Source organism: Microcebus murinus, chromosome 17 (assembly GCF_040939455.1).
Source record: "Microcebus murinus isolate Inina chromosome 17, M.murinus_Inina_mat1.0, whole genome shotgun sequence".
NCBI lineage: Eukaryota > Metazoa > Chordata > Mammalia > Primates > Cheirogaleidae > Microcebus > Microcebus murinus.
In genome coordinates this window covers 16,025,414-16,037,745 of record NC_134120.1, presented here as the reverse complement: position 1 = coordinate 16,037,745, position 12,332 = coordinate 16,025,414, and the positions used below count along the sequence as shown (strand labels likewise).

Genomic DNA, 12,332 nt, shown 5'->3' with positions numbered 1-12,332 from the left:
TGGCTCCTCATTTATAAAATTGGGGTGATAGTTATATATCACAGGATTGCTGTGCGGAGTAGATGAGATCATGTATTGTTGATATTTAACAAGGAAACAGTGCCTAAAAAATAAACACATAGTTGTAAATTGCTGCTGTTACTATTTTCTTCATTTTTATCATTACTGCTATTACTATTAGGCCTAAGAGTTTTCCTTAGACATAGATCTTTGTGAGGTTGTCTTTTGTAAAGGAGGCTAGAAACTCCTTAAAGTTATTAAGAATTATCCTTTCTTATTTTAGAGAAACAGCTAAGAGCCTTTTCTTTTTCTAATATGTCTAAATTAGGGGTAGAGTAATATAGAAATCAGTAATAGAAAATTTGATTTAGTAGACACAGAATTTCCAGAAGAGTAGGTGAAATGTTACATATTATACAATTTAGTGGGTTGCATTATAAAGCAGTATTTTATTCTTTCTGTCTCTTATTTCATTGTTCAAGTGACTCCTGTTCATTTATAAATTATAAACTATTTGTGTCCCTTATAGGTAAACCCATCTAATCACAGACTCCTTTTTGAAGTATTTGATGAAAATAGATTGGTAAGTGTATCCCTGTTTTTGAATTTTGCTTCATTTTTTTAGAAACTGGATTTTCGGACCAATATCTTTACAACTCTGTATTTATGTTGTATTTATGAAGTGTATATGCTCAAAAAGAAGACTATTTTTGTCCCATTACTAGTTTGACATTTATAATTCTGACAAATGCTTTTGTGTTGCTAGGATAGAAAACTTATTTGTATATATGTGTATTTTTATTGCAGTTGATATTAATGAAAGTCATTGGTGACAGATTAGCCCGTATGCTTATGCTATAGCGTTGGGAGTACAGATGGTAGGCAAATCTGTAAACAGGCCACCTACTGGGCCTGTAAACACACCTTGCAGGGTTTTAGAACATAAGCCGGACTATAATGCTGTAACGCATAAGCAAATCCATGGTGATTGTTTCTGGGAAAATAAAAAGCTAATTAATGGCATATAGCAAAGAGTTAATCTACATTTAGCAGGGAAATTTAAGCTATATTTTAAAAGTGGTACTTTCTCAAGAGAGATCCTTAGAAAGTAGCTAGAGAGAACCAGAGATATGCTTGAGGCATGTAACTGATATAAGCTAACAATTAATTAATATAGATTGATATATGTATATAGGAAATGACATATATAAATCTGATGTAACGAAGGTTTCATTTTAGAAATGGAATTTTAGGAGCAACTTTGGCTTAAAGTATTTTGCTTTCTTAACTAACTAGAATGTATACATCGAGCACCCCTAAGCCAGGTGTTCCAGCTATGAGTGAACATTGTCTTGTGATATGAAGCGCTTAAGTTACCCCCGGAACTGGTGTTATAACTCAATGTAGTCAGTAATTCTCAAATTTACCTTGCCTAAACTTATATGTGTTGATTGGTTAAAAGGAATATCCTTATGGACCTTTCTTTCTGCAGAATTTAGTTGAAACTTTAAATTTTTTTAATATCGTGAGGTTAGCAGAATATTTGATCTGGAGGAGCCTTAGAAAACAACTCATTTAACTCCCTGTTCTTATAGATGAGAGAACTCAGGGCTAGAGCTATTACATAATTTAAACAAGTCAGTCAGTGGAAGCTCCAGGGTCCAACCTGCTGGTCTCCTAAGTCTCAGTCCAGTGGTATTGAACAGCCAGGCCTGTCACCCTTATGATAGAATTTGGGAGTATATTTAATCTCATATAATTGGTATTATTCTCCAAAACAGAACACTAATAGATTCTGCCCTACATGTTTTCTGTTAAAAATATGGGATCTTGGTGGCTATGCATTGAGCTCCACATTTTGACCCTTGGGTGGTAATTAGTAGTACGGAATAACTAAATCGCTTTTGTTGCAAGCATGAAGTTTACTTTCTTGTTAAATTGAATGAGAGATTCTGCTGAGGGTGTAGTTCTTGTCTGTCTCTCGTCCAGCAGGGCCTGCATGAATTAGGCAGGATTCAACAGTAACATTAAGTCCCTGGAGACACGGTGCATCCCTGGACCAATGCTTATTCTTTGATTAATTGAGTATAATAACTCTTCTTTAAGATGAAGAAAGGGTTAAGTTTGAAGGAAAAATTGCCTCTTATCCAATGTGTTTTAATTCATTATTTAATTTCCTCCTATTAAGAGAAATTCACTATTAAAACATTGTTTCTTCCCATTTCCACACTTCAAATAATGACTGTAGTGGAGATGATCTTGCCATGGGTCCAAAACTATACTTCCAAACCAAAAAGGGCTTTGAAGGCAAAACTTTTGAGAAATGCTGTGTGAATACAAACTGTCTGAAAAATTGTGTTTTATGACGTTAATACCTAGCTTTGCCCCAGGCCATCTGCAGTGTTGTTACTATGCAAAGAATGTTGGCAGTAGTGTTTCCTTTGTTGGCTATCAATCCGGTGAACACAGTACGTGACTATAGCAGTATTTGGAGGTTTTAGCATTAAATAAACTTGTTTCCATTTCTCTCTTAGAGGTCATTTTTGGCATTCTAAAAACACATGCTTTTAGAAAACAGTTTGAGATTTGTGTAAACATAGGGTTAATCCTCCACACCCTGGACTCTAGAGCTGTTGACAAAGTCATACTTTGCAGATATTAAAATAAACTTTTTGTCACTCTTTGCAGCTTGGTTTCCCCTCCTATTTTTTTTTTACCCCCTCCTAAATAAACCTCTTTGTTAAATAACTGATGTTTCAGGGTCATAGAAAATCGTAAGTTTAAAACACAGAATATTTCCAAGTCAACTGCAAATCTGTTGACAGTTTTTTGAATGTGCACTTTTATTTCTTGTGGCCATTTTGGCCCTTTGCTAACATAGCAAGATTCCATGCTTGTGTCCCAACTGTGGCAACATTACCGACTTCTTACTGGAAAGCATTCAGCTCTAGGCAGCATTTCTTCTGCATGGTATTTAAGTTAAATTACTACAAAACCCAAATGCACACCCTTTTTCAATCTTCCTTCCCTTTTTCTGGGGGGCGGGCAGGAGAGGGTTTTTTTCTCTCTACCTGGCATATGGGAGTCAATGTTTTCTCCAGCTGGGTTCGTTTTCTCTGGTACTTCGGTGTCTGACAATCATATGTAAGTAGGGCAGCCCGCGACCTGGGGCTCCAGGCCAATGGCACACGCACCTCCACGTAGCTATTTTGTCACTTGAAGATCATTGTCTGATTATTTAGCATTAAAGGGACACTGATTCTGTGGGGTGTGTAATCGTATTTATAGTACGTTTTATTAGTTTACATTCCGTCATGGTAGGGTAGTGATATCATAAATAACTAGAAACGTAGCATCCCATGCCCGTGAAAGGGTTACCGGGAGCCAAGCCGTATTTTACTTGTCATTATTTGGTGTGGCGGGGAAATGCCGTGTCTGCTCGTGTTTAATGCCAGGTCCCTTGCTCGGGTTAGAGAGAGAGAGTCCCCGCATGCTGCTTAGTTGGGAAAGAAGTGTCCTGTGAATGTGATGTGGTTTAGATTTATAGCCGCGTGGCTGGCAGTGTGTTGGCTGCCTTAGTCAGCTGTGAGAGGTCCCCGCTGGGGCCACTCCTCCCTGATGGAGAAGCGGCAGCTGGGAAGGTGCTGTTTCAGGCTCTTGCTGTTTAAAAAAAAAGAGAGAGAGCGAGCGAGAGGGGGGAAAACTCCACTACGTCCACAAGCTGGCATTGGAGGGGGAGAGCTCGGTCATGTGGTCCTGGCCACCCTACCCTCTGTCACAGTTCGGATGAGAGCTTTTTGCTCTTATCCAATCATGCCTGGAATGCCGCTGGCCACTTGGGTTATTTCTGCTATCTGTCGCTCTTGGTGCCGCAGTGCTAACGGTTTGGCAGATGGGACACTTTTTCTTGGAGTTTGTGTCTTTGGTTTTTGACTTCTGGCAGCGCCGGGCCTGTCGCTGCCGCTCGCCCTCTGCCTCCCGGCCCCCCTGGTCACCATGGCCCATCGGCTTCGGTTTCATTTTGGCTCCGGTCGCAGCAACACGGCCCCCGAGTCGGAGATCCTAGACCAGGAGAGAGAAGACGACTTTTTCATGGCATTCCACACCCTGCCGCGGAGGAGCAGCCCGCACCCCTTCGCCCAGCACGGCGCGGGGGACGGCGGCGGCCTGCAGGCGGGCGTGGGCGCGCTCAAGCGGAGCTCGTCCATGTTCATCCCGCAGCTCCTCACCAGCCTGGACGCGCGCCCCACCCGCAGCTCGTCGGTGCAGATCTCCCTGCAGCGCAAAGCCTCGGACGGGGCCACCGACGGCTGCGGGCCGCCCGAGGGCCCCGACGACGGGCCTCCGTGCGCAGTGGCCGACCCCGGGGACCAGGCCACAGTCTCGGCGAGGGCCTCGCCCAAGAGCGGCTCGCGGGAGCCCTCGCCCAGGGACACCCCGGGGAGCTCCCCGCCCAGGGCAGCGCGCGACCTGGGGCTCCAGGCCAATGGCACGTGCGGCCGCGTGCGGGGCCCCGGCCCGCTGGACAGCGCCGGGGAGGCCGGGCCGGGCCTGCGCGTGCAGCACCGCGCCTCCAGCGCCGACGTGCGCCAGGTGAGGCTGCTGCCCCTGGGCGCCGACGGCCAGGGCGGCCCCGCGGCGCACGAGCCCCGGCGCTGGTCCCTGCAGCACGTCCCCGATGCTTCTGGAAGCTCCGGGAAGCGGTGCTTTGTCTTCCAGCTGCAGCAGCCCCAACAGGGCGCTCCGGGGCTGGGCGGTGACTTCAATTTTGGCTTCACCGGCACGAAGGGCGACAGGTTGGTGAGGTATCCCCGCATTCGGCTGGAGAGGAGCACCTCGTACCCGACCCAGCCCCGCACCGGGCGGGGGAGCCCCACGGAAGACGGAGGACCCCCGGAGACGCCACCTCGGGCCGGCAGGGTGGCCCCCGAAATCCGCAGGACGAATTCCGTGGAGAGGACTCCGCAGGGTCAGGGGTGCACGTTTAAGATCAGGCAAGATCAAAACGCAGGGCAGCAGCATTTCAGGATTCTTGTGACTCGGGGGCCCGAAGAAGCGCCCCAGAAACCCGAGGACGAGAGTGCCAACAGCCCGGCTTCCACGGGGGCCGACGTCCCGGTAAGTTCGCGGCGTGTTTACCGGGTGAGAAAGGACCCATTCAACCCAGAGAGCTGTGGCGTGATTAAAACAAGCTTCACCCTGTGTTCCCGGAGTTTCCCCGCCTCAGGCCAGTGCAGCTCGGTGTTTGGTCGCGTTCTGGGGCGATGGTTTGTGGTCCAGCGTTTGGTAGAGGTCCACGAAACTAGTTAGCATTTCAGAAAATGTCTTTTCTTTAGGTCCTCAAAGTCAAAGAGCTTTGTTTATTTGGGAAATCCAAGCAAAACACGCCCCCTTGCCGTCCCCCCCCCTTTTAAATATCTTTCTGAATAAGAGAATTTTAAAAATGTATTCCAATTTTAATCTGCCAAAAAACCAAGTCAGTGCCCCAACACGTTGATGTTGGAAATACATTTAAAAAGCCGCTTGCAAATACCGCCTGGGACAGCACTTTCCTTTAAAACTAATCAGTTCTGATAAAGGTGAGGATATTGCACGGGACTTGAGTTTAGTCTCTTAATAATGAAAACACCTGTATGTAAAGTTGGATGCATTCTTCTTAATGACCTTCTTGCTGAGGGGGGCGGGGTGGAGGGTCTGTCCTTGTTATATAATTTTTGGTTTTTGTCCCAGTAAGTGATAACTGAACAAGAGTAGCGTCACTTGTGGGACAGTAAGAGATGTGTTTTTGAAGCAGATTGGCCTATGGACCAGGGCTGGGGAGACTGTGAAAGGGGACTGTTAGTGGTCAGATGGCACGGTGTGCAATTTAACACTGCCCACTTGAGTGTCTAAGCTGGGGATGCTGGATATAGAATAGCCAGTGCCCCGTCTCCAGCTGTGGAGATAGACGCCTTGGAACAGATTCTGGCCTTCACCGCTCCTGTATTCTCAATTGCTCTCTTCCAGTGAAATGGAGTACAGAAAGACAGCTGCAAATGCCACCAGGCATATGATGACTCTGCAGCTTTCATAGTTTAGAGTGGGATGAGAAGTTTAATCAGTTAGGTTTCTTTTACTAGTAATCACTAGCCATTGAGTGCTTTCTTAACAAGCTCATTATATTTTGAATTAGATTTTCTTTCCCCCACCTGAATTTCATGTGATTACCAGCTTGAGGATAGGATAATGAAATATCTAGGGGACTTTTTGTTTGGATTCACTTGTGAATTGTGCCTTTGGAAAGTGGGTGGCTGAGAATTACTCTAAAATTGTATTGCCTTTCATGGCTTTGTGTTCAGAAATATTTGTCATCATTCAGTTAAACTTTTTCACGGCTCCATCATTGGTTTTCCGCAGTTTGAAGGTATAATCAGATGCCAGATGCAAATAACATAATTTTCTTCTTCTCTTTCCTTTCATATGTTCTTTCTTTTATTATCTCAAATTCTTTTATTAGGAAATGGCTAAGTGCTTTGTCTTCGTCTGAACCCATACCATTTATTGTACAATGGTACAAATTTCAGTAGGGTTTTGGTGTTACAGTCGCTTTTAACCCCTGCTCCAAGAAATTACCATTGTGACACTTGTAGGCTTTTGTTCAGCAGCACGATTCCATGCTGACTTGGACCACCTACCACGTGAAGATTGACAAAAATGCATTTCCTAAAGTTTTGATAACTATTCAATTAGATTACCAGAAACTAAAATCATTTTGCAAACCAGATGTAGAGGAAAAAATGGATTTATAGAACCATAATCTCATTTGGTTTGAAGTTCCTAATGTAATTAGCAAGCAAGTGGAATATACTAAAAATTATGGGAAACTTACTTACAAAGGCTATTTCTAACTTACTGCAAGGACTATGTAGTAGAAAACAAGTTCCTACAATTTGGAAATATAAATTCTGGAACAAAGACCTTTTCTTGGAGAGTAAGTTCCAGCTAGTGAAGAGTAGTTTGCATTTTCATACATGTGTATTTTTATACACATACATAAATTAGTACATGGTTAGTAGGCTGGTTTTCTTTTAAGCAAAAGCTTTTTTTCTTTAAAAAACAAAACCAAAACTGGTCGCTAACAAAACTGTCTGCTCCATTCAGCGACTTTGTACTCATTTCATATGGACAGGGGTGTTAAGTGTAGGCAGCAGCTGCCACGGCCTTATTTATCTTGAAGGAAAACATTCACTTGGGCGTCTACAGTCTGGCTGCCACCAAGCTTTTTTAGCGTTTCAAATATCCGCTGCTTTGGTCAGAAGGGCATTTCATTAAGTTTACATTAAAAAAAAATTGAAAAATCGATTACAGTCTGGTGTTTGAATATTATGGAAAATCTTTCTTGATCTGGGACTACCACTCAGGATTCCTTTGACAAATGTGCTCATATTTCATTAGCTCTGCCTTAGACCTTACTACAAGGTTAAGTTGTTCAGTACTTTTATCTGTACCTCCTAAACATCCTGCCATGACTAAACCTAAAATGTAACATGACTCCAAAAAATGTTAACCAGCTAAATTCTTAGAAAAAATACAGGGGGAACCCCTTGTGATAATAGATTTCCCACCTGGTCTGTCACCATCAATAAAGGAGAATTAGTTCTCATACCCTTACCAATTATAATCAGTTAAGTAAGATCAGTTAAAGTATTTCAGAAATCTTAGAACTTACCAGTTCAGTCTGTGGCATTATTAGTAATTTAAAGTTATTTTCTTAACTTAGCTTTTGGGTTATTTGGTCTGGTTGAGCCTTTCAACGGCGTTAGAGTTATTCCGACGAGGTTAGGCCAGTAGTTACCAGCATTTCTGTCCCCTTTAAACACCATTTTGTGCATATTAACCAGTGCGTCTGTTATTTTACAAGCTTGAGGAGCCAGTTTTTTCTATTCCCGTTAATGTAACGAAGCGTTTTAAGGTCTGCTGTGTATATAACATTACACTAGTTACTTGGAAAGTTTCAGGGACTATTTCTTGCTGACACAGAGTTTGTAAAGTAAACAGAGGGAGGAGAGCCCACGGGGGCCAAAAACAAGAATTTTAACACCTGGTACTTACAGGGAAGAGAATATTCCTTCTTTCCTTCCACCCTAAGGAAGCTCTGTAAACTTTTCTGTGTGTCCTCTCAGTGGACATATACTTTACAGAAGTAGCGTGGCAACCTTTTGTGATTAAAAAATTCATTTTACTGGATAACAAACTAATATCCAAATTATTTTCATTTGGGGAAAATTTTAGTCACTTGTACGGAAAATGTTTTTAATATACAGAAAATTTTTGACATTAATATTAGTGTCTTTTTTTACCCTAAAAAACGAACTCTATAAATATCAAATGTATTAGCCACCCTTTTATCTGAAAACACAACATCGTAATAGATTAAAAACAAGGAATATTTCTTTCATTGACTTAGTTTCTGATGGGAATCTATACAATTTTTGTTTTCTTGTGCCTATAGTAACGATCTCTGTTACTCTGTCACGTATGAGAATAACCTGATATTATGGGACTTAAAATTTCAACTATTTTCAGGGATGTTTTGAAAAGTTGTGTGGAGGCAGTACACAGTGTTGACACCGATATGTGTTTGTAAACAGTGACAGTTCATGTGTCTGTAGCATCTCACAATTTGAAGAATGCTTTCATTTATTTTGCTAGTGTGTGTGACCGCCCCACTGACTCATTTGGCCTTCCCAACTGTTGTGTGAAATAGTGTCATTTCGCTGTTTGAGATGAAAGCATGTGATGTTGTCATCAGGTGTGTTAACTTCGTGCATGTATGATAAGAAAACATATATATCCTTGTGCAGTTAAAAAGCACGTGTGAAGCCACAAAGCAGTTTAATGCTTTCTGTGATGTGACATTTTTTGCTGCAAAGTTTGGAGATAACTCCATTTGTTGCCTTGCAGCAGTGCCCTAACAGAGAGAGAAGGCGGCAGCTTTGGGGACTGAAGAGCCAGCCTCTGTGGTTTACTGGCTTTGAGGCCTGGGGTAGTTAAACTCCCTCTCTAAGCCTGTTTTCTCACCAGTGAAAATGAAGATAAAAATGTCCAGCACATAAGTTCATAGTTAAGTTAATGAAATGAGGCAGTATTTATGGACATACCTGCTTGATGAACTACGTGTCTATAATATACATCTTTCCCCTGGGAAGTTAATTAGGTTAACTGTGAACACTTTGATCTGCGTGGCATTCGACACAAGGACAGCATGCATTTATGGCATACCTGGAAATGTTTAATAGCTAGCTTTGATGTCCTTTTCTGCTGTCATCTCATTTTCCCTGAGTATTTGTCCTAACACCAAATGCAGTCCTTGAAAAGAATCGATTATTTGTGAGTTACGTGTTGTAGAAAAGGACCTTTAATTATATTTACTGTGTTGATTTTTGAAACCTTAAAACTTTTTGGCTGGCATTTCTGACATGTTATATTTTTACCATGTCATTTTGCTGTAATGTTTCCTGTGGTTAAGTTTACTTGTACTCCTTATAGACTCAGGCTTCTGAGAAGCAATGTAGTGTAATCTGTACAAAATTTCCACATTGTGCGATTTGAAAATCAGATATTTTGGAATACGCCTTATTTTAGATACTGCCTTTTAGAAGGTTCCCATAAATGTTGCAGCTGCTTCTCTTGGCCAAGCCTGGAGGCAGAGTTCTAGTCATTGAAATAAATCTCCAAATTTATAATACATGCTAATAAGAAATTTGCTAACTATACATAAAAGTTCACAGTACCAGAAGAAATTTATTCCATGAGAAAATTATCCTAAAGTGTAATAAATGTTGGCTATTTCTATATAGTTGATGGTTTCTATGTAATTGATGGATATTTCTGTATAGTTGAGGCTAATCTAAATGGTAATTCTACTTGGGCAACTTGCAATTATCAAACAGATTTTTAAATAAAAATAATTAACTGCATATAATTACTGAGGGAGTATATTAGATATCCAAAATACATTTATCTTTTTAACTCTTAATTATGCTACCAAGACATTTGCAGTAATTGAGAAGAACAGGAAGTTCATAGATAGTGTTGAAACTGTTGATTCTGGTCGTATGGATACCAGAATGTCTAAATTTCCTCTGTAAATGCCAAAAGAAGCTTGGAAAACCCAATCCAGAATTGGCTGGTGATTATTCAGAGGTTTATTATCCTGTGTGCAATCTTCAGTAAGTTTCCTTAATTCACACCAAGCAGCGTAGAGAGAGCTGCACAAAAGAGAGTCCTGCACAAAAGAGAGCACCAAACAGTCCCTGCTGTGTATGTCCCACTCCGGATTGGAAATTTAAAAGGCCAAAAGGATAGAGAGTTGAAAGTATTAGCAAAAGTAGGTATTGTAAAATGTCTGTGAACTTCTGCGCAAGTGGAGATTATTGAAAGATGTTTGTAAGTCTTGATTGAGTGTTGGACATCGTGACTGCATAATGTTTTCACTGGAGTTCCCTGTTTCAATCTCTAGATTATTTTGCCGTCGCTTACTTGGACAAACTGGGATATAGAGGGGGATAAATAAGTGAGACAGGTGGCCTGATGTGAGTGGGCCGGAACCTAAGTCCCTGATGTCCTGGCTGGTTTTGTGAATGGACACTTTCCTGGTCTCCAGGCATCACCACGCTTTGACAGGAAGTTTATTTTTCTGGATGGAGGATGGAATAGATTGAAATTCAAGAAGCCTGCTTTTTATACCCCCATCATTTCAGAACCACGAGTGTTCTGACACTTTTGAGTAAAGTGCTCAAATCTCCCTGTGGAGGGACAGGTCATGAAATGAAATGAAAGTACAGTATCATAAATTGGGCTGGAAGGAGGGGCCCTGCTTTTTCTGGCTTGACTGTTGTCACTGCACTTTGATATCAAAATACTTTGTATCGGTTCCTTTATGTGCCTTCTCAACCTCCCTGTTCTTTGAAACCATTCAGTGTTTGTTACTCAGTAAGCTGAACAGAGGAAATTCCTTCAGGCAACAAAAGACCAGAATTTCCCCAGAGGTAGCTGCCTTTCAGCAGGTTCCTGGAGTTTACACACCCTACTTTTGTGACTTAATTTTTATAGCTCATGGTGAGTCAAGTGGCTTTTACTTCCCCACATAGTATCTTTCAGGAATGTACTTTCAACCCACAGCATCATTTGTTATCTTGCTTGTTTCTTTCTTTGAGGGGCTGGGATGGGCTTGAGGATGTTACTAAACATACTAAGTACTTAGTGGTTCAGATAGTTTCCCATAGTTTTCATTTCTCTTTCTCACTTTCTATAGGTCAATCCAGAACAGGTGGATTATATATTTAATGACTCATAAATCTTGAGAGACATTTTAAAGCTTCACAATAAATCATATTTCTTGAGTTTATTCTCAAGTTTTTAAAAAATACATGACTAGGCATTTATCTCATGGGGTAAAAAAAAAAAACCTGCCTTGGTCCAAATTTTAATTTGGATTTTGAAAATTTTAATTTTTAAAAATTTTAAAAATCTAGTTGAAGATAAACTTGAGGTTGAACAAAAATACCGAAATGTGTATATTAAGTTCCAACCAAACAACCTAGCACTTTTCCAAATCCAGAAATTTTTCAGGCTAAAAGTTACATTGCAGAACTAACATTTGTCTCTAACCTTAAGGAATTGGCTCCAGTTGAACGCTATGAGCTATTAAGCACAGCTCTGGAGTTTTTTCATATTGTCTTCCTCACCAGTTACAAGGCCTCTCTTAACATAGTATCCGTTCAATGGCATCTTACTGATGTGCTTTGCCACTTGAAAAAAGAGATAGTTGTAATATAACTTTAAACATTATTAAATTTTGTTTTAAGTTGATTTAACCTCTTATTGTAGAGGTTTTGCTTTTTAAAAATCCTGATACAATATTATACACATTAGCATGCTTTTTAAAAATCCTGATACAGTGTTATACACATTAGCATGCTTTTTAAAAGTCCTGATACAATGTTATACGCATTAGCATGCTTTTTAAAACCCCAGATATAATGTTACAGACATAAGCATGGGTTATTAGGGCCGCTAGGCTAGGAGCCGAAGGTAAGGACAGAGTAATGCTGAGGAAGGATTTGGTGCGCCTAAGGCCTGCTGTTACCCTCGGTTGAAATTGTATTAGCAAGACATGCTCCTGCACTCTGCAGTGCCGCATTATTTTCTAGCTGGTACGCAGGGGTCATTTATAAATTTCAGGTTCATAGACTTACAGAGCTGTGGACAATTATGTAGGCCAGTTGGTTTCATTTTAAAAATGAGGAAACCACTTTACTTTTTAAAAAACTGATACATAGTAGTTGTAC

The 12,332-nt window shown here is 41.2% G+C and overlaps 1 protein-coding gene across 5 annotated transcripts in view; it reads left to right on the top strand.

Annotated features, from left to right (window-relative positions):
• Positions 1 to 12,332, top strand: part of NEDD4L (NEDD4 like E3 ubiquitin protein ligase) — a 327,232-nt gene that overhangs the window by 179,455 nt on the left and 135,445 nt on the right. For 4 of the 5 annotated variants that reach the window (XM_020282099.2, XM_020282100.2, XM_075993837.1 and 1 more), the window contains one exon: positions 530 to 583. In XM_020282099.2, the coding sequence (XP_020137688.2) occupies positions 530 to 583 (54 nt within the window). The other variant, XM_075993836.1, reaches the window with a different exon arrangement.